This window comes from Schistocerca gregaria, chromosome 1 (genome assembly GCF_023897955.1).
Source record: "Schistocerca gregaria isolate iqSchGreg1 chromosome 1, iqSchGreg1.2, whole genome shotgun sequence".
Lineage (NCBI taxonomy): Eukaryota > Metazoa > Arthropoda > Insecta > Orthoptera > Acrididae > Schistocerca > Schistocerca gregaria.
The window spans coordinates 629498612-629522095 of NC_064920.1; the positions used below are offsets into that span (position 1 = coordinate 629498612).

The 23484-nt window shown below is 40.1% G+C and overlaps 1 protein-coding gene across 1 annotated transcript in view; it reads left to right on the forward strand.

Moving 5' to 3' along the window:
• Positions 1-23484, forward strand: part of LOC126359934 (5'-3' exoribonuclease 2 homolog) — a 407169-nt gene that overhangs the window by 68405 nt on the left and 315280 nt on the right. The window contains exon 8 of the mRNA XM_050007668.1: positions 11352-11659. Coding sequence (XP_049863625.1) covers positions 11352-11659 — 308 coding nt within the window. The remainder of the gene's footprint in view (positions 1-11351; positions 11660-23484) is intronic.

Here is a 23484-nt window from a genome sequence, read left to right on the forward strand (position 1 = left end):
GCAGACCTCAAGAACAAGTTGCACTGTATGTCCTGTATGTGGCCCTCTTTACAGACGAACCGCAATTTCCTTGACTTCCTCCAATAAGCCAAAGTTAACTGTTCACCTTCCCTACCAGAATCCTCACAGGCACATTCCATTTCATATCACTTTGCAACGTTACATCTATACATTTAAACAAAGTGATTGTGTCAAGCAGGACACTACTAATGCTGTATCTAAACATACATGTTCGTTTTTTTCGATTCGCCTGCATTAACTTACATTTTTTCTACATTCATCACACCAATTAGAAATCTTGTCTAAATCATCTTGTATCCTCCTACATTCACTCAACTTCGACACCTTACCATTCACCACAGCATCATTAGCAAATAACAGCAGATTGTTGCTTCCACCCATCAAATCATTTGTGTACATAGAGAATAATAGTGGTCCAATCACACTTTCCTGGGGCACTCCTGACGATACCCTTGTCTCTTATGAACATGCAACATACTGGGTTCTGTAACTTAAGAAGTCTTTGAGCCACTCACATATCTGTGAACCGATTCCATATGCTCGTGCCCGCATCTCGTAGTCGTGCGGTAGCGTTCTCGCTTCCCACGCCCGGGTTTCCGGGTTCGATTCGTGGCGGAGTCAGGGATTTTCTCTGCCTCGTGATGGCTGGGTGTTGTGTGATGTGCTTATGTTAGTTAGGTTTAAGTAGTACTAAGTTCTAGGGGACTGATGACGATAGATGTTAAGTCCCATAGTGCTCAGAGCCATTTGAACCATATGCTCGTACCTTAATTAACAGCCTGCATTGGGGCACCGTATAAAATGCTTTCTGGAAATCTAGAAATATGAAATCTACGTGTTGCCCTTCATCCATAGTCCACAGTATATAATGTAAGTAAAGGGCAAGTTGAGTTTCTCATGATCGATGCTTTCTAAAACCATGCTTGTTTGTGGACATAAGATTCTTGATCTTAAGAAGCTTTATTATATTTGAACTGAGAATGTGTTAAAGGATTTTGCAGCTGACCGATGTTAGGCATATTGGCCTGTAATTTTATGGGCCTGTTCTTTTGCCCTTCTTATGTATAAGAAGGACCTGTCCTTTTTTCCAGTTGCTTGGGACTACATTCTGGGCAAGAGATTTGTGTTAAATGCAAGCTAGGTTTCTGGGGAATGTTTGAATAGTTCCTTCAAAGTGCCCGCTGTCTTCTTCTTACTGTCCCTAATACCCTCAACATTGACGGAACATGTGAGCATCTTCCCTTTTTCAGTGATATATAGCCATCTTGAACCAAACGTAAACTCATGGTGACAGCCATTTTTCATTGAAAACGATTTGAATTTAATGTAGCAGCTTACTTAATGAAAACTGTGTGCTGGACTGAGACTTGAACTCAAGACCTGTGCCTTTCGCGGGCTAGTGCTCTACCAGCTGAGCTACCCAAGTACACAGTTCTCACAGCTTCAATTCTGCCAGTGCCTCATCTCCAGCCTTCCAAACTTCATAGAATCTCTTCCGCGGAACTTGCAGAACTAGCAGTGCTAGGTTCTGAGTTTGACTCTCAGTCTAGCCAGGAAGATTCATATCAGTGCACGCTCCACTGCAGAGTGAAAATCTGATTCTGGAAACATCCTCCAGGCTGTGGCTAAGCCATGTCTTTGCAATATCCTTTCTTCCAGGATTACTAGTTCTGCATGTTTCACAGAAGAGCTTGTGTGAAGTTTGGAAGGTAAGAGTTGAGTTACGGGCAGAATTGAAGCTGTGAGGATAGGTCGAGAGTCATGCTTGGGTAGCTCAGTTGTTAAAGCATTTATCTGCAAAAGGCAAAGGTCGCAAGATAGAGTCTTGGTCTAGCACACAGCTTTAATCTGCCAGGGAGTTTCATATCAGCTCATGCTACGCTGCAGAGTGAAATTCTCATTCTAGCTTACTTAATGTTGAAATACCACAATAAGTATGTCAGTCAGTATTGTGTGAAATCTTATTGGTGTTAACTGCTAAGGTCATCAGTTCCTAAGCTTACACAGTACTTAACCTAAATTATCCTAAGGACAAACATACACACCCATGTCCGAGGGAAGACTCGAACCTCCGCCGGGACCAGCCACACAGTCCACGACTGCAGCGCCCTAGACCGCTCAGCTAATCCCATGCGGCCAATAAGTATGACTTAAAAAAATGATAGGCAGTTCATCATGAAGCTGAATAATGAGACTGTAAAATGCAAGAAAATCAAATGTTATTATCAAATAGATTCTTTAAAATTGTATAAGAAAAATCACAGGCAGCCGCCATGCGCACATCTCAACTCCTGCAGTGTAGTGACTCGGCCACTGGCTGTGCCAAAGTAAGCACAGAATTTTTCTTGAAGAATGGATGAAGTGCATGGCTCAGTAGGTAGTAGCAAACTGAGATGGCCACGCCTTTGGAACAGTGTGTTGGGCTTGGCCCATGTGCAGAAACACATTATTGTTCTCAATGCTGGGCAAGTTCTGACAGATGTTATCAACAGCATAACAACAGTCAGCAGTATTTATATTGAATGATGTGTCAGTTATGCAGGGTGTCCCACCTAAACTTTTCACAGAAAACTTTCACGGGTATGATTGTAGGGTAGAGCCATAGGAAAGTAAATATCAAACATTGTAAACTGTATACAAACTTTGGTTTCAACACAAACTTATGTTTGTTTTAAATGGCCACCCCATGTTACTCCATAGGCAATCAACAAGATGAGAAACCACACTAATAATGGTGTTTATTGCTTCAAAATACATCAATTACAGCCCAAGAGATTGGAACGTAAAGTTGATGTTTGAAATGGATGAAATGTGGCGCTATTGCGTATCCTTAGATGCAAGCACGACCCGCACGTTGCTTGTAATCGCAATGTCGTTGACATACTATGATGCAAAAAACACTATACTTACATAGCAGTATGTAAGTACAGTGTTTACCGCATCGTAATGTGTCAATCACATCATGATTACAAGCAATGTGTGGGTCATGCTTGCATCACTGTATGTGCAATAGTGGCACATTTCATTCATTTCACTCGTTAACTTTGTTTTCAAATTTATCTGGATGTAATTGATGTATTATGATGCAACCAACACCATTATTATTATGATTTTTTATGCTACTGATGGCGTATGCAATAATATGGGGTGTAAAAAAAAAGTAAATTGTGTTTAAACCAATATTTACTCACAGTTTAACATCTGATAGTATTTACTTTCGTGAGCCTCTACTGTACATTCATATCCATACAACCCATTTGTCAATATCTATTGTGCTTCTGGAGAAATTGGCATGAAATGTTTAGGTGGACCTCCTGTGTATAGCAGAACAAAGCATGGATTCACGTAATGGGTGAAGTGTTGCTCTCCAGACTCTAAAAGTTAACATTTTGATTTTGTTCTGCTATGCCATATCCCATCTACTTATTATGAAGTGTTCATACTCAATACTTCCCTTGTCATTGTATGTGTTTGTTTATGTGGGAGGGAAAGGGAGTGCAGGTATATAAAATTCCGAAATGTTATTGATGTTGACTGAATCAGCATTATGAGTATCACACTATAGAAAGTCTTATAATGTGCAGTAAATGTTAATTCTGCTACAAATTGCAATTATAGTCTACCATATGGAATTAAGTTTTTTGTTTACAATAGAACTGTAACAACTTATGAAAATACTCTCCATGACCACTGATTTTCCAGTCTTTGAAACCACTCCAAAAATGCGTCTGCCCCAACTTCTTTAGCGAAGTTCACTAGAGCACAGTTGTATTCTACAGTAGCCTTTTCAACAGATGAAAACAGCTGCCCACATGAAAAAAACTACCCACAAATTCTTTGCTTTTTCTTTGGGGCTGGGAAGAAGTTACACAGACCCAGATCAGGTGAATATGATGAGTACAGGAACACTTGGACTACTTCCTTTCTCCAAGAAGTTCATTGTTCTGACACCTGTGTAAGCTGAGGTTTTATGGCTCATATTGGTTGAGAAAGATGGTTCCTCAACTGGAAAGCACCATACAGAAGACTGTCTCTTCATTTTGGGGTCATAATTGTGCATCCATGCTTCATCATCTGTGATGACATGCCTTTTTAATGCCCTTTGTCAAATTTTTTTAGCATAAAATGTCACCAACCCATTTTTGTAAGTTTTTGCACTTCTGTCACGGAATGTGACAACCAATGGACACATCTTTTGGTTAGCCTAATTGGTGGTGAACAAAGGTGTGCACCAGATTTGATCCAATATGCAGTGCATAAAATTTGAAACCAGGATAATCTTTGCTCATTTTCATCACAGCTTCAATGTTTTCTCGGGCCACACACATTGTTGGGTGACCGGATGAGGTTCATCTTCGAAAGGCTCCTGCCCACTTGAAAATTCATGAAACCATTTCTAACTGCTGCTCTAAAAGGGGCAGATAACCAAAAACATGTAGCGGAGAAGGCTTGCGTTTTTCATTCTTCTGCATTTAACTTCTTTTCTTATTCATATTATATTATCACACAAAAATTGCGACACGATAGATCTGTCTTGCACTGTGTTCGACTCGGCACTGCCATCACTATTCACAGCATGGTTTGAAATCCAGCAGTGGTGGAACTGTTGTGCACATGCTCTAAGGGTGAAAAAACAATGCTTGTTCAAAGTGAAATAATCTCATTGTGAGGCTTAAGAGCTGTTAAACTTTTGGCACAGCTCTGGTATGCAGTACATACGTCCTATACCTTCCACTCTTTGGACATGTGGCATACTCTAAACTGTTTGCTTTCACCTCACATAGATGGCAGTTACCTGTTTGTAAGCAGATTCAATATTTTTAAAGAAATATTGTGAAGTTGAAACCAATCAGTGTAAGAATTTACATTATTTCAATGGTGAATCATGTGCACAGTGAGAGAGCTGAAACAGAAATCACCGATGGTGCCTTTGCTGGACCCACAATCAACACAATATCATTCCTGTGTTTCTTACAGTTCAGCCAGGATTGTACGCAACTAATGTGTAGAATATGCATTGTAAACACTGTGTGTTCCATATTCATACGATTAACTTTTGGCGATTGTGTTGCAGGTTCAGAATTACGAGCTTTTTTGTGTGATTGGTTTCTTCTCAGTGTATGGTGCTAACGAAATCATCGTGTTTGTATTTTGTGTGTTATGTTTATGTGATTGTGTTAGATTCTTCAATTATGTGTTTAAAAAATGGACTGTTGTAGTTGTTTGCACTGAGGGGAGAAAAGTCATGGGTTATTGCCTAATATCCTGTCAGACCTGCATAGTGCAGCAACTCACCATAGCATGGACTGAACAAGTCATTGGTTGTCCCCTGCAGAAATACTGAGCCGTGCTGTCTTTGTAGCCACTCATAATTGTGATAGTGATGTCGGTGCAGGATTTTGTGCACGAACTGACTTTTTGATTATGTCCCATAAATGTTCGATGGGAGTCATGTTGGGCAATCTGGATGTACAGATCACATGCTTGAATTGTCCAGAATGTTATTCAAACCGATTGCTAACAATTGTGGCCTAGTGGTGACATGGTGCATTGTTATTCTAAAAATTCAGTTGTTGTTTGGGAACATGTAGTCCATGAAAGGCTGCAAATGGTCTCACAGTAGCTGTACATAACCATTTCCAGTCAATTATGAAACCAACACCATCTTGCACAGTACCTTGTTAACAGCTTGGCTTTGTGGGGTCTGTGCCACATTTGAGTCCTATCAGCTGTCACAAACTGAAAACAGAACTCATCTGACCAGGTCACGGTCTTCCAGTCATCTTCCAACACAAATGGTCATAAGCCCAGGAAAGGCACTGCAGGTGATGTAGTGCTGTAGGCAAAAGCTCTTACATTGGTCGGTTGTCTGCCGCTATAGCCCATTAACACCAAATTTCAGCCCACTGCCCTAATGGATACATTTGTTGTTCATCCCACATTGATTTATGGGGTTATTTCACACAGTGCTGCTTGTTTGTTGGCAGTGGCAACTCTACGCAAATGCCACTTCTCTCGGTCATTAAGTGAAGGCCGTTGGCTACTGCATTGTTCGTGATGAGAGATAATGCGTGAAATTTGGTATTCTCGGCACATTCTTGACACTGTGTTGTTGTCGTTGTTGTTGTGGTCTTCAGTTCTGAGACTGGTTTGATGCAGCTCTCCATGCTACCCTATCTAATGCAAGCTTCTTCATCTCCCAGTACCTGCTGCAACCTACATCCTTCTGAATCTGCTTAGTGTATTCATCTCTTGGTCTCCCTCTACGATTTTTACCCTCCACGCTGCCCTCCAGTACTAAATTGGTGATCCCTTGATGCCTCAGAACATGTCCTACCAACCAATCCCTTCTTCTGGTCAAGTTGTGCCACAAACTTCCTTCTCCCCAATCTTATTCAATACCTCCTCATTAGTTATGTGATCTACCCATCTATCTTCAGCATTCTTCTGTAGCACCACATTTCGAAAGCTTCTATTCTCTTCTTGTCCAAACTATTTATCGTCCATGTTTCACTTCCATACATGGCTACACTCCATACAAATACTTTCAGAAATGACTTCCTGACACTTAAATATATACTCGATGTTAACAAATTTCTCTTCTTCAGAAATGCTTTCCTTGCCATTGCTAGTCTACATTTTATATCGTCTCTACTTCGACCATCATCAGTTATTTTGCTCCCCAAATAGCAAAACTCCTTTACTACTTTAAGTGTCTCATTTCCTAATCTAATTCCCTCAGCATCACCTGACTTAATTAGACCACATTCCATTATCCTTGTTTTGCTTTTGTTGATGTTCATCTTATATCCTCCTTTCAAGACACTGTCCATTCTGTTCAACTGCTCCTCCAAGTCTTTTGCTGTCTCTGACAGAATTACAATGTCATCGGCGAACCTCAACATTTTTATTTCTTCTCCATGGATTTTAATAACTACTCTGAATTTTTCTTTTGTTTCTGTCACTGCTTGCTCAATATACAGATTGAATAACATCGGGGAGAGACTACAACCCTCTCACTCCCTTCCCAACCACTGCTTCCCTTTCATGTCCCTCGACTCTTATAACTGCCATCTGGTTTCTGTACAAATTGTAAATAGCATTTCGCTCCCCGTATTTTACTCCTGCTACCTTCAGAATTTGAAAGAGAGTATTCCAATCAACATTGTCAAAAGCTTTCTCTAAGTCTACAAATGCTAGAAATATAGGTTTGCTTTTCCTTAATCTTTCTTCTAAGATAAGTCGTAAGGTCAGTATTGCCTCACGTGTTCCAATATTTCTACGGATTCCAAACCGATCTTCCCCGAGGTCGGCTTCTACTAGTTTTTCCATTCGTCTGTAAAGAATTCATGTTTCATGTTAGTATTTTGCAGCTGTGACTAATTAAACTGATAGTCCGGTAATTTTCACATCTGTCAACATCTGTTTTCTTTATGATTGGAATTATTATATTCTTCTTGAAGTCTGAGGGTGTTTTGCCTGTCTCCTACATCTTGCTCACCAGATGGTAGAGTTTTGTCAGGATTGACTCTCCCAAGGTTGTCAGTAGTTTTAATGGAATGTTGTCTACTCCCGGGGCCTTGTTTCGACTCAGGTCTTTCAGTGCTCTGTCAAACTCTTCACGCAGTATCGTATCTCCCATTTCATCTTCATCTACATCCTCTTCTATTTCCATAATATTGTCCTCAAGTACATCGCCCTTGTATAGACCCTCTATATACTCCTTCCATCTTTCTGCTTTCCTTTCTTTGCTTAGAACCGGGGTTCCATCTTAGCTCTTGATATTCATACAAGTGGTTCTCTTATCTCCAAAGGTCTCTCTAATTTTCCTGTGGGCAGTATCTACCTTACCCCTAGTGAGATAAGCCTCTACATCCTTACATTTGTCCTCTAGCCATCCCTGTTTAGCCATTTTGCACTTCCTGTCGATCTAATTTTTGAGACGTCTGTATTCCTTTTTGCCTGCTTCATTTACTGCATTTTTATGTTTTGTCCTTTCATCAATTAAATACAATATTTCTTCTGTTACCCAAGGATTTCTACTAGCCCTCGTCTTTTTACCTACTTGATCCTCTGCTGCCTTCACTACATCTACATCTACATCTACATCTACATGACTACTCTGCAATTCACATTTAAGTGCTTGGCAGAGGGTTCATCGAACCACAATCATACTATCTCTCTACTATTCCACTCCCGAACAGCGAGCGGGAAAAACGAACACCTAAACCTTTCTGTTTGAGCTCTGATTTCTCTTATTTTATTTTGATGATCATTCCTACCTATGTAGGTTGGGCTCAACAAAATATTTTCGCATTCGGAAGAGAAAGTTGGTGACTGAAATTTCGTAAAAAGGTCTCGCCGCGACGAAAAACGTCTATGCTGTAATGACTTCCATCCCAACTCGTGTATCATATCTGCCACACTCTCTCCCCTATAACGCGATAATACAAAACGAGCTGCCCTTTTTTGCACCCTTTCGATGTCCTCCGTCAATCCCACCTGGTAAGGATCCCACACCTCGCAGCAATATTCTAACAGAGGACGAACGAGTGTAGTGTAAGCTGTCTCTTTAGTGGACTTGTTGCATCTTCTAAGTGTCCTGCCAATGAAACGCAACCTTTGGCTCGCCTTCCCGACAATATTATCTATGTGGTCCTTCCAACTGAAGTCATTCGTAATTTTAACACCCAGGTACTTAGTTGAATTGACAGCCTTGAGAAATGTACTATTTATCGAGTAATCAAATTCCAACGGATTTCTTTTGGAACTCATGTGGATCATCTCACACTTTTCGTTATTTAGCGTCAACTGCCACCTGACACACCATACAGCAATCTTTTCTAAATCGCTTTGCAGCTGATACTGGTCTTCGGATGACCTTACTAGACGGTAAATTACAGCATCATCTGCGAACAGTCTAAGAGAACTGCTCAGATTGTCACCCAGGTCATTTATATAGATCAGGAACAGTAGAAGTCCCAGGACGCTTCCCTGGGGAACACCTGATATCACTTCAGTTTTACTCGATGATTTGCCGTCTATTACTACGAACTGCGACCTTCCTGACAGGATTACGTATCAATAGATCGTTCCCTTCGAGGTGATTCATAATGTTTGAATACAGTATATGCTCCAAAACCCTACTGCAAACCGATGTCAATGATATAGGTCTGTAGTTAAATGGATTACTCCTACTACCCTTCTTGAACACTGGTGCGACCTGCGCAGTTTTCCAATCTGTAGGTACAGATCTATCGGTGAGCGAGCGGTTGTATATGAGTGCTAAGTAGGGAGCTATAGTATCAGCATAATCTGAAAGGAACCTAATCGGTATACAATCTGGACCTGAAGACTTGCCCGTATCAAGCGATTTGAGTTGCTTCGCAACCCCTAAGGTATCTACTTCTAAGAAACTCATGCTAGCAGATGTTCGTGTTTCAAATTCAGGAATATTCCATTCGTCTTCCCTGGTGAAGGAATTTCGGAAAACTGTGTTCAATAACTCCGCTTTAGCGGCACAGTCGTCGATAACAGTACCATCGGCACTGCGCAGCGAAGGTATTGACTGCGTCTTGCCGCTTGTGTACTTTACATACGACCAGAATTTCTTCGGATTTTCTACCAAATTTCGAGACAATGTTTCGTTGTGGAACCTATTAAAGGCATCTCGCATCGAAGTACATGCCAAATTTCGCGCGTCTGTAAATTTTAGCCCATCTTCAGGATTTCGCGTTCTTCTGAACTTCGCATGCTTTTTCCGTTGCCACTACTTCATCCCTCAAAGCTACCCATTCTTCTTCCACCATATTTCTTTCCCTCATTCCTGTCAATTGCTCCCTTATGCTCTCCCTGAAACTCTGTACAACCTCTGGTTCTTTTAGTTTATTCAGGTCCCATCTCCTTAAATTCCCACCTTTTTGCAGTTTCTTTAGTTTTAATCTATAGGTCATAACCAATAGATTGTGGTCTGAGTCCACATCTGCCCCTGGAAATGTCTTACAATTTAAAACCTGGTTCCTAATTTTACCATTATATAATTGACACTGTAGATCTCGTAATATTGAATTTCATAATGATTTCTGAAATGGAATGTCCCATGTGTCTAGCTCCAACTACCATTCCTCGTTCAAAGTATGTTAATTCCCATTGTGTGGCCTTAATCATGTTCAAAACTTTTTCACATGAATAACCTGAGTACAAATGACAGCTCTGCCAATGTACTGCCCTTTTATACCTCGTGTATGTGACACTACCACCATCTGTGAACGTGCATATTGGCCTCCTATGGCTCTTGTCACCTCAGTGTATTTTCTTTAGTGTCTTTATATGTTATCAGGAATTTGTACACATTCCATATTTTAATACTGTTTTTCACATCACCCCATAAAATTATACACTTCCTGCTGTTGTTTAGTGCAAGATAAACCACAGCACTACCTTTCATACTTTGTCTCATGTGCTATATACCAGATAAATTTCTGAAATAACCAACTACCAAATTCTTTATGCAGTACTGATGGTTTCAGCCACTGTATTATGCAAACATATCTGATTATTTAACAGTCACCTTTTATCATATTTACTTACCTGTAAATATGGAAAGGATAGTGGAGGTGTTGAGCTTTGTGAACAGTAGACAGCATAAATACATGCACACATGTAAATGCAAGTCTCACGCACATGACCACAGTCCGTGAGTGTGGTTAATCCCCCCCCCCCCCCCCCCCCCTCTGTTGCTTTTGATAAAGACCTTGATGGGCGAAAGCTAACTTTCTGATAGTCTTTTTGCTGTGTTCTGTGAGTCAGCATCTCTGCTATATGGTTAGTAGCAACTATCTTTTTCATTGTATTGTTATATTTTGTCCTGGATATTCCATTTTTTGATTTTGTAGTTACATATACCTGTCTTTTCCCTTTAAACTGTTCAGTTTTCAGTCTGCTTTGATTTCACATTCAGTATTAATAAAATGTTGATTATTTTTGTGTAAAATAGAAATAGAAAGGCTGGCCAGGACTTAAAATTATGAAGATGAAAGTCCAATTCTGCTGATAAATATTTAAAAATGAACAGACTATTTATAGCTTTTCAAACTATTGCTTAATTCCTAATGGAGGAAACATAGATAAATTGAGGAGATTGGGAAGGGAGAGGTAGATCACTCAGAGCTCGGGATGAGAGAGATGCACTTTTTTATATAATGCATTCTTATCACAGTTTATGCATCTCTGCACTTTTATTACATGCGATTTTAAATAATTAAACATTAGAACTCACTGTACATAATAACAAATATTTTAATGTTACATTGTAATGCCTCTTTTTGTAGGTCACGAGATGAAAGACTGTCAGGGACTGGAAAGGGAACTTGCAGATGGTGAAGTAGAGCCTGCATTTTCTGCTGAAGTGGAGTTCATATTTGTGCGTCTGAGCATCTTGCGGGAATACCTGCAACGCGAGCTGGAGATGCCTGGTCTTCCATTTCCATATGATTTTGAGCGTGCTGTAGATGATTGGGTCTTCATGTGTTTTTTTGTGGGAAATGATTTTCTTCCTCATTTACCTTCACTTGAGATCCGTGAGAATGCTATTGACCGTCTAGTTAATTTGTACAAGAAAGCAGTGTATAAAACTGGGGTAAGTATTTATCATGTATTTGTATAATGCGAGGAATGGTGTAGTAAAGGTTGACGATAGTTTATTTCAGCTTTGAAAGAATGCACTAATAATAAAGATATTTCTTACAAAAATTATAATGGTGGTGGTGGTGGTGGTGGTATGTGAACATTAGCCCTGTTGTAATATTGGACACAAGTGTTATTGCAAAACAGATTGTGAAGAGCCTACAGGGTCTAAAACTTCACACTGTTGGCAACTGTAGAAGGCAGTTGTCTGAAACACCTGCAGATCATTTTGTTGACTTCTTGAAGAACATAGTTAACTTGCTGATTACTTTTGATTTAAACTATTGTCAATAGTGTTTAAAATGAGAGAGCAAATAAATAATGTAAAGAGATACAGGACTTACCAATTTGAAGGGTCATTTGTAATTAGAATATTTTTTAGGCACAGTCCTATTGAAGGTGGTGTACTGTTGCATTCCTTCTTCATTTGAACTGACTTACTAATCTGATTATAAATGACGAAGTGATAGGTGACATCTAAAGATCCGAGGACTAATGGGGATCAATCCCAAGACCTGTGGATCCATATTCTGACACTTAATCACTCATTCACCAAGCCACACATTGAGGAAATGAGGATGAAGTAGTATAAATTTTCCACTCTACAGCAGAATATGTGATATAACTGAATGTAATAATGTGAAGACCTTGGCCATAACAGTGTTCAGGGACAAGTTTGTTGTTTGAGAAATAATGCATAAAGTTTCAACAAAATCTCATAAATAAAATATTTCAAGTACACAATTTGTTTTTTCTTTCAGATATGTCATTCCGTGAAGTTTTGGGATTGCAACTGCATGACGACTTCCTGCCAGGATATTTTAGCTGCCAACCATTCAGCCAACTTCAGGTGAATGTTTTGCACTGCAGGTTGCTGGTTCACATTGCTAACTTTATACCAGAAATTGGTGTGGAGGTGCATACAAAAGGCAGCTGCTGCATGAGCGACCTCTGTCGAGTTTTGCGCCCTCTTCATATACTGCTCTGTCTATGGTGTGCAGGAGAGTGCATAATGGTGATACTACTTGCACACACTCTCGGATTGCAGTTCATGGAGTTAAAATTCAGATGTAAAATTATTAGTCATGAAATTAACGCTTATTTTATTTTTTTTAGATATAAGCTACTGCCACAATTAGTAAGATTTTCCACCAAACGTATTTCCACCGATTCCTTAATAATTGAATCCCAGAAGTATTTCATGAAGGCCAAGATTTCTGTGGCAGAATAGTCCACGGCATGTCCTATGGAAATACAATGCTTGGCTGTGACTGACTGGGCTGTGTGTGATGATCATGTCGGTGCACCTTTCACACACTGTGCATGTTGTTCGAACAGTTCATATACTTTGTCTCTTTGGTACGGTATTCTATAGACTCTAGCTATCTACAGTCCCAGATCACCCTTTGCTGAACCAAGAAGAGCACAGATCTTTGCAGGTTTCCCTAGGAATCTGCCTAATTTGGCAAAATATTGTTTGCATATGGGAAGTTATGAAGATTTTAGGGCTCTGTTGTGCTAGAATTTTATGGTCTTCCAAAGATTCACAAAGAAGGTGTTGCATTACACCCTCTTGTGAGGAATATCAGTGTTCTGATGTATGACTTAGCTTGACATTTAGCATCTGCACCGAGACCTACTGTGGGGAATTGCTTTCACTGTATTTGTAACACTGATGAACTTTTAAATAGACCTAAATCACTTCGGACTCAGTAAGACGACTTATTAGTAAGCATCGACATTCTCCCCCTCTCTCCCCCTCTCTCCCCCTCTCTCCCCCTCTCTCCCCCTCTCTCCCCCTCTCTCCCCCTCTCTCCCCCTCTCTCCCCCTCTCTCCCCCTCTCTCCCCCTCTCTCCCCCTCTCTCCCCCTCTCTCCCCCTCTCTCCCCCTCTCTCCCCCTCTCTCCCCCTCTCTCCCCCTCTCTCCCCCTCTCTCCCCCTCTCTCCCCCTCTCTCCCCCTCTCTCCCCCTCTCTCCCCCTCTCTCCCCCTCTCTCCCCCTCTCTCCCCCTCTCTCCCCCTCTCTCCCCCTCTCTCCCCCTCTCTCCCCCTCTCTCCCCCCTCTCCCCCCCTCTCCCCCCTCTCCCCCCTCTCCCCCCTCTCCCCCCTCTCCCCCCCTCTCCCCCCCTCTCCCCCCTCTCTCCCCCTCTCCCCCCTCTCCCCCCTCTCCCCCCTCTCCCCCCTCTCTCCCCCCACTCTCCCCCTTCCCTCTCAAGCCTCCCCCCCCCCGCACCTCCACACCTCCACAAGGATCCCTGTCACAGTTCATTGCCACGTACCAGCAGTAAGTTCAAACCCAATAAAACAGCGCTATTTCATCATGCCCTTTCCTCAACCTACTTCTTATTCAGCAGTGAATTTTTTGAGCAAATTGACTGTGCCACGAGTAGTCCTCTCTCCCCTACAGAAGCAAACTTTATTGTGGAAGTGTGTAAGGAGAGGGCACTTGATATGACTGAATTTAAACCAAAAGTCTTCTGGCGATAATGTAGACCATCTACTTCTACATCTACATCATATGGTGTGTGGCAGATCCTCCCTACCCTGTTCCACTTACGAATGGCACAGGTGAAGAATGACTGCCAGTAAGCATCTATATTAGCTCTGATTTCTTGAAATGTTTATTGCACAAGATGTATGTGGGAGTATGTAATATGTTATCTGACTAATACCGGAAAGAGGTCTCTTGAAATTTCAATAGTAAACCTCTACATGATGCATATCACCTCTCCAGTAATGTCTGCCACAGGAGTTTGTTGAGCATCTTGATAATGCTCTCAGGCCAATTAAATGGTCCTGTGGTGAAATGCGCCACTATTCATTGGATCTTCCCCGCCCCCCCTCTCCCCCTCCCTCCTCCCCCTCGACCCCTCTTCCCTCCTCCCCCTCGACCCCTCTTCCCTCCCCTCTTGTATTAGTCCTATCTGGTTAGGATAACATAATGATGAGCAAAACACAAGAATTGGTCAAACAAGTGACTTATTATAAGCCATTCCCTTTGTGGATGAGTTGAATTTCCTTAAGACTCTTCCTATGACTCTTTATGGCATCTGCTTTTGCTAATTATTTGTGTGATCATTCTACTTAAGGTTGCTCTGGATAGTTATTTCTAGATATTTTACAACTGATGCTGTTTTGAGCAGTTCCTTATCAGTAGTGCAGCTGTACGTCTGTTTCAGTAGCTGAGTGGTCAGCGTGACAGACTGTCAATCCTAAAGGGCCTGGGTTTGATCCCTGGCTGGGTCGGAGATTTTCTCCGCTCGGGGACTGGGTGTTGTGTTGTCTTAATCATCATCGTCATTTCATCCCCATCAATGCGCAAGTCGCTGACGTGACGTAAAATCGAAAGACTTGCAGCCGGCGAACGGTCTACCCGACGGGAGGCCCTAGTCACACGACATTTATTTAGTTCAGTTGTACAGTAGTGGCTTTCTTTTCCCAAGCATGCTCAATATGTTAAATTTATTTATGTTTATGGCTAACTGCCAGAGCCTACACCATTTATCAATCCTTTGCAGGTCATTCTGCAATTGATACTATCTTCTGGCATTGCTGTTTTGTTACATAGAATTGTGTCATCTGCAAATAGTCTTAAGGAGCATCCAAAGTTTTCTGTTAGACCATTTACACACATTGTAAACAACAACAGTCCTATCACACTTCCTTACAGTGGTCTGGAAATTAGCTTTACATCTGTTGATTTTGTTCTCTTAAGAGTGACGTGTTGATTCTGTCAGCAAGGACTCCCCCGTCTCCCCCCTGTAACCCCCTCTGAATCTCACTTCCCCCCTCCTCAACCACTACCTCAGAGTGCTCACTGGCATTCATTCTTTCTCTGTGTACTATGTCTGTGAGGGGCTCCATGAGGGGCTCCATCACCTCTCTAACCCTCACCACTTGTTTGGACTGGGAAGGAGAATAGGCCAATGGCCCGATAGGAGAGATGAGCCATGTAATGCTGGCCCAGAACTATTATCAGCACTGGGTAGCATCTCATACCTGTTGCTACGGTGTAGGGATCCAGCTGGGCAGCCCTTTCCCTCTTTTGCTTTTTGGCCAATGACACGCCAACTGCCCACTATCTGCCACTCACTCTCATGTGAGGGCAGACTAGTCAGATGTTGTGTATCAGAAAACACAGTGACGACAAGGTCACTAGGGGATTCTATAGGTGCCCCAATGTCGCCAAGCCTTTGAGCGTTAGACAGAAGCCTGTTGATCATAGCCAACACAGCTTCCAGCTGTTTATTGGCAGCAGTCAGTTCCCCTTGTATGTTCACAAGAAGTACAGTTTCTAGCTATATCCTATACTCTATAAAAATGGATATTAGATTTCAAAAAATACCAAGAATGCTGCCAAGATTAACTTAGAAATTACTAGCAAAAGAGAAAATTGGGCAATTGTGGTATTTCTGAGTTTTCAATGTACACAAATTGAATGAGGAGAATAAAAAATAAACACTATAGCCTGAGACAGCAAGATCCATGAGTTCTTAAAAACAGATCCAAATTTCTGCACTGAAAATGGATGTATCAATAGTTACTTTTTACTAGTGACTTTGTTTATCCAAAAGCTACTGTAGGAAATAAATAAGCTAACTCCAGTGCACTGATCTAAACTACATGCTATGTATTAACACAAAATTTAGAAATAGAGATGTGATGTGGCACTTTTGATGGCAGAATCCAACTTGATAAACACTAGTCCACACAATAAAATACACTGATATAGTTCACTTCTTTGCAGAAATATGTGAAAAAATCACAAAGTAAACTTAATTACTCTCTTGTCAGACAACTGCTGCTGCTATTGCTACCACTATGGCTGCATTCACACACGTCTGCCTCTGCCACTGAACAATACTTTTGTAGTGTGAGCCCACAATGAAGAACAACTGTCGTGCTTTCTGCAGCACCTGAATTCAGTCCATGAGAATATCAAATTTATGATGATGGAAGGGGATAAGGATGTCTGTCTATCTGTGGTGGCTGTTGCTGTTTCTAGATGTATTGATCGTTCAGAAAGTAGATGGATCATTGGGGCATTGTGTTTATGGTAAACTCACAGACCTGTATTTGCAGGTGTCTTGCTGGCACCAACCATCATAATCTATGGGCTTCTTTCAAACATTGGTGCACAGGACACATGCTTTGTCTGATGGAGACAGCATTGCGAAGGACCTGGAACACCTACAATCTTTGTTCAAAGATAATGGATATTCCCCACATCAGACCAGCTCAGCTCTTAAGGAGGAAGAAACATGACCACCCGCAAGATCAAGAAGAAAAGATGCACTTCAAATACAGCTTGCTCCTCCCATATGCTGACAATATTTCGTTGAAATTAGGTAGAATACTAAGGAAACATTATGTCATAGCAATCCTTCCGCCCACCTTCAAAGACTTATGCTCATCTCGATTCAGCAAAGGGCAATCTGGGATTGTGTAGGACTTGAATCTACAGAATACCATGTGGCAAAGCCTGCATTGGTCAGGCAATGCGCAGAGTGCACGAAAGGTGCATTGAATGTGATCACAATACTCACTTTTCGCAGCCCAGTATGTCAGCCATGAGAATTGTATTTTCACAGGACATTCCATAATTATTCTTCCACGGAAATCGTGAGCTCAACAAGATTCTTCTGGGATTCAATTATCAAGGAATTATTTGGTGGAAGATCTTACTGTGGAACTGGGTGAATTCTTTGATGTCTTCAGAAAGAAACCATTTTATGACTAATTACACATCTAGCAGCAGTTAATTTTACATCTGAATTTGAACTTTGTGATCCACATTCTGACAGGGCGCGTATGGTACACCATTATACATGCACCTGCTCATTGTAGGGGGTAGATCAATATTCGGAGAGGGTGAGAACCTTGGGGTCACTCATGTAGCGACTGCCTTTGCACATGTTTCCACACCATTTTCTGATACAAAGTTAGTGATTTGAATAAGCAGTCTCCAGTACAAAACACGCACCTGAAGATGGCTGAATGGTGGTTAACGAAAATATCATGGCAAGAAGCTGACATCATCCAGTTGCAATCCCAAAACTTCATGAAATGCTCATTACAACTGAAAATTTTTAAGAATAATGGTATGTCATAGAAATGTCTCTACAGTGATGATGTATTTTTAAAATGGTAAATTGTAGCAAACATTTTATTCATAGACTTCTTCAGTGGGTATAGAATTCTTCAGTGGGTACTTGTTTCCTTGCAAACTGATTGAACTTAACAGTTTAGCATTGGCTTACCACTGCTTACTTGCTGGAAGAATAGACAAAACATTACTGTGAAATCCTCAAAAATCCAAACTTAAAAGGTCTGAATGGTTTGTTTGGATTTAGATTAACAAGTTTTGCAGTAATGAAGTATAACAGCCTAAGATATTAATATATGATTCACTACGGTATAAAATTAATTTTAGCTAGCACGTAAAAAATGTTAAGCACGGTTTGTAACACTATACCATCATCCTTTCATGTAAATTCATATAAATTATGGTGAGGGACACAACAATGTTTACTTACTTAAATAAATATTCACATTTACGTGATTAGCAACAACCTATGAAGCGCAGTTGCTTATGCACAAATCCCAATGAAGTTGCCATTAAAGAGAATATTAGAGCTGCCATCTCTCAGCTTATTGTGGAACTATGAACTAATATTATCCTTTTCACTGCACATTTTGTCCACACACACACACACACACACACACACACACACACACACACACACACACACCTGTGGCAATCTATCATTATTATTGAGATAAAATTAGGATGAAAAATATGGTATTATTGTGTTAAATTGTTTATATCTTTAATGTTTATAGAAAAATACCTATTTTTGAAAAGGTACTTCATTAGGAGAAAAATACACGTTATTAGATTAGTAAAACTTCAGAGAGTAGCACACTTTGAAACAAAAGTTCAAACATAAAAGTGCATAAAATTTTACACAAATATATCTAGTATAAGTTTGCCATGTTTTGCACATGCAAGCCGCCTTCTTTGATACTCCTAGGTTTAGCGAGATAAAGTGCCACTCTGGTCGGTGTAAGTGATTATCACCATCAGCCATTCTTCTTCCACAATGGCCCTCTGTTTGTGGTCGGTAGTGAATCTCTAGAAACTCCTTGATGAGTTTCTTCTGAAAATCGTATATTGGACTGATTCTTCCTCGTTGGGTTTTATACAATGCCTGTGTTTTCAGCAGAGACAGGCCCACTAAATGAAAATTACTTTTTTTTGTACATTTTTACAGTGTTTTGTACACATTCTAATGAAATTAGCATCATGTCGCTCCTGTTGTGGCTCCTGTACTTTCTGTGTAGCTTATGGTTTTATTTGTGCTTCTTTTAACTTTCTCAGTTGTTATAATTTGTGTTTTACAGAGAGTTGAAAAAATCTTCACTTCCTACTTTGTCCTGCCACTTGAGAGCAAGAATTTAATTTGTGGACATAAACTGGATCTCATCTGTTATTTATTTATTTTATTTTATGGTTTTTCCTTGCACTATCACAAGCATTAGTCACTCTGTCAATCAGATAAGACAATAATGTTGAGCTAGTGTATCAGTTGTCAGCTTATAGTGCACTAACATCAGTTCCTTTTGTTAAGTCCGTTGCTGGACACTAAAATTTTGTCAATGCACAAATTTTTAGAAGGATAGAAAGCATTTAGAAATACTTTTCTTAGGTGATCCACAATTCACCTTATTTTCCAGAATTAGTAACCTCCAGAGTCCTAATTGTTATCAACAAAGTGCCACATTCTTAGTAACAGAAGGTCCTATCTCTTGGAATAATTTGCAGAAACATTGGAGTAGACAAGAATGGATTGTTGATCTATTAACAGTTTCTTTCATTTTTTTCTCACTTGAGCCATCAGAAAACAGTAAATTTTAGTAGTGTTTGTGTTTTTCTATGGTTACAGTTATGATTTTTCACTGGAATCATTGCAAAGAGGCTCTTAATAAAGCACCATTTGAAAATTTCTTGGCCTGATGAGTTTAAATGACAATTTATGCTTTCAAAGAAGTTTTATTTTTCAATATCAATACAATTCGTCTAGCATTGTTTCAGTACCATTGTCTCCTCTCTGTAGTGTTCCTCCGAATGTGCTGCAAAGAACCCGTCTACAACTGAAATGGCTTCTTGATTGGACAAAAAGTGCTGACCAACAAGGAATTTCTTCAGTTTTGAGAATAGATGGAAGTCCGAGGGAGCCAAACCTGTGGAATAGGCTGTATGTTCCAGCACTTTATAGTTGAAATCCCTTGATTTCCCAGTAGCAAGACATTTTTGTAGGAAGATGTATTGTCCTGTTGGAAGATAATTTTCTTCTCTAAGCCACGTCTGTTTTCATGAATGTTTGCATCCAGTTTCATGAGAAGTTGAGAGTAATATTCTTCAGTTATGATTTTGTCTTTTTCAAGATAGTTAATCAATAACATTCCCTTTGCATCTCAAAACACTGATCTTTTCTGTTGATGGCACCATCCTGGTCTTCTTTGGAGCTGAAGAACCTACTGCTGTTTGATTTTGGATGTGTAATGGTAAATCCATGTTTCATCCACTGTCACATATCAACTCAAAAAGTCACTTCTGTTTTTCTTAAAATGCGTTGGGCACTTTTTGGGAAGTTTTTGTGAATGTGTTTGTGATCCACAGTGAGCATATGCGGCACACATCTTGTGCAAAGCTATCTCAAGTTCAATTCCTGGTGCAAAATGTTACCAACATGTTCCTTTGATATCCCTATAACTTTAGCAGTTTCATGCTCATTTATTGGCCAATCTTCAAAAATTCTATCATGCACTTTTTTGACAATTTCCAGTGTGCTTGCAGTTTTTGGATATCCTGTGCATGGTTCATCTTGGACACTTTCATGGCCATATTTAAACTCAGCCACCCATTTCTTCATGGTGTAAAATGAAGGTGAAGAGCTGCCATGCACATTTACAAGCCAAAAATGAATTTTGGTTGGTGTTAATTCTTTATTTATGAACAATTTAATCACTGCATGATAATCTCTTTTTTCCATTTTTTTGCACCATGCACACCACAACTGCTTCAAATGACTACCTACAGTCAGCTGCGACATGGAATGAATTGCAATAGCTTTTCAGACAGCTCTTGTGTAAATTATATTGTTCAGCTATATAATGTACAATTTATTGGGGGAGGGGGGGGGGGGGGGCCCTTGGAAGCAGTCACACACAGTAGGGGAATCATCTAAATTGACCATTGTGCAACTGGAATCACTGTCATTGAAAGTATACACTTTGGGTTCCAAATCACAGTCTTTCCATCTGAAGTCATTTGTTTTGTGTCTTTTAAGAGATTTGTCAGGTATATGCTCAGGCTCTTCTTCGGAGTCTGAGGAAGAAGCAGTGGCAACATCAAAATCTGGATCTGAATTTACTGGTTCAGTGTTTGCAGGTGCACTAATATTATGTATATTTGTGGTGTCCGATTCAACTATAGGCTCATAGGCATCACTACCTGTCCAACCATAATCAGCTGGATTGGACATGATGAAGTTCTTGTTGTCACTTTGATTTAGAAGACTCAGTAGCTCATCATCTGTAAACAGTCGCTAAAGTCATGTCATTTTATTCAATAAAATGGAAAGCACAGCACACAAAGTAGGTAATGTTATGGTACAAATGAACTCTAAAGAGAATTCAGCATTCCATAAGTCATTCAAGTTATTTCCAGTATTCCAGATATTAGACACATACTTGTGCAGTAATTATCTCGTGACTCGGTGCCTGGATGGTAGATGTTATACACATCTATATGATTGTAGCATGGAAACACTGTAAGTATTTTTCGTAGCAAGTAGTGTGGAACATTGAAACAGCTAGCATATATGTATACATGTGCAGCAGTGGAAGGGTTAATATTACGATGTTTTAAATGCAGTAACTCTGTTTCTTATGACTGCCCCTTACCATTGTTTACAGCTCAGGTCTTCATATATTGGAACAGTGGTAATATAACTTTAACCGCAGCATTGAGTCCACTGGTGTGTAAAAGATCTTCTGAAAATGACATAATGCACCATCTAAACCATTCACCACACGTGTCACCGTGGGTGCTAATTCAGTGAGAGAAGTGTCCATGGAATGAGAAAAAAGTGTGAAATGGGCAGTGGCAGAAGTTTCATAGAACAGAGAATATCTGCCTCGAAATATGAACTGTCTAGTTCATTAATTCCATAAGAATATGAAGGGCAAGTTATAATTGAAGGGAGTCAGACATGTAGCCTATCCTTGATGTTATTCAAGCTGTGCATTGATGAAGCTGTTGGGGAAACCAAGGAGAAATTCAGAAAGGGAATTAGTTCAGGGAAAAGAAATAAAAACTTTCCAGTTTGCTGATGATGTAATTCTGTCAGACTACCAAGTACTTGGGAAAGCATTTGAATGGAATGGACTGTGTCTTGAAAATAAATTGTGAGGTGAACATCTACAAAAGTAAACAAGGGTAACTGAATGTAGTTGAAATGAATCAGGTGATGCTGAGGGTACTAGATCAGGAAACCAGGTCCTAAACGTCTTAGATGAGTTCTGCTATTTGCACAGCAAAATAATTGATGGCCAAAGTAGGGAAGATGATAGAAGACAAGCTGGCAATAGCAAAAAAAGCACTTCTGAAAAACAGGAATTTGTTTACATCTAATGAAAATTTAAGGATTAGGAAGTCTGTTTTGAAGGTATTTGTCTGGAAGTGAAATGTGGATTATAGGCAATTCAGACTAGAAGAGAATAGAACAGTAGGCAGCTTCATATGGATGTAGGTTGCTGTATATATGCAGCAACAAAGAGGCTTGCACAGGAGAGATCAGTATGCAGTGTTGAATCATGCCAGTCTTTGGGGGAAAAAATTATGGTAACATGATAATAGGGAACAGCAAAAATGGCAGCTAGAGGGACGAGTAACAACATATTCATCTTTTTTTGTGCTTTCTTATTGTACTTGTGGTCTTGCATTCGTCCTCAGTTAGCAGCAATCTGCGGTCCTCAGGCCTGTATGTCTAGGTGCCATGCTGACGTATGATCACTTGCACACTATTGATTAATCCACAAACAAAACCTAAAGATCATATATATTTGAAAGGACATTGAAAGAAGAAAACTAAATCCAGCAACTACAGGAAAAATACATTTCTGTTGAATCTTCACAAAATCTGTACCTCAAAGTCAGGAATGAAAAGAAGAGACAAAGACTGAAGTTCTCTGGTAAATAATTATTTAATTTAACATCTGTCAAATTTTACCTTCAAATAGTATGATATTGAAATAACATCAACAGCTCAACTGTTGAATTTTTTTTCCTGTGAGAAGATAATAAAGATTGTAGCCAAAAGTACAGTTACTGTGCATGTGGCAGAGTGTAAAACAGTTGGTTTCAATTGAAGGAACAGTTAAACATTGAGCTATTCAACAAGAAGCATTTGCTGACAGTTTCCAAAGTGCTGTGTTCATGTGTTTCTTGGATGTCAGAATCATTACAGAAGATGAGACGTGGTTCTACCTTTATGATCGAAAGACCAGATAACAGTCAGTGGTATAGTGTCATCATCTTCCCCACCTCCCAAAAAAAGTCAGCTGGCAAAATCCAAGATTAGAATGATGTTGATTACCTTCTTTTACAACAAGAGCTTGATCCATCATGAATTACTGCCCGAGGGAGTCGGGGAAGAGGATGATCACCATGCCATTGACTGTCACTTGGTCTTCGGTTCACATGGTACCACCA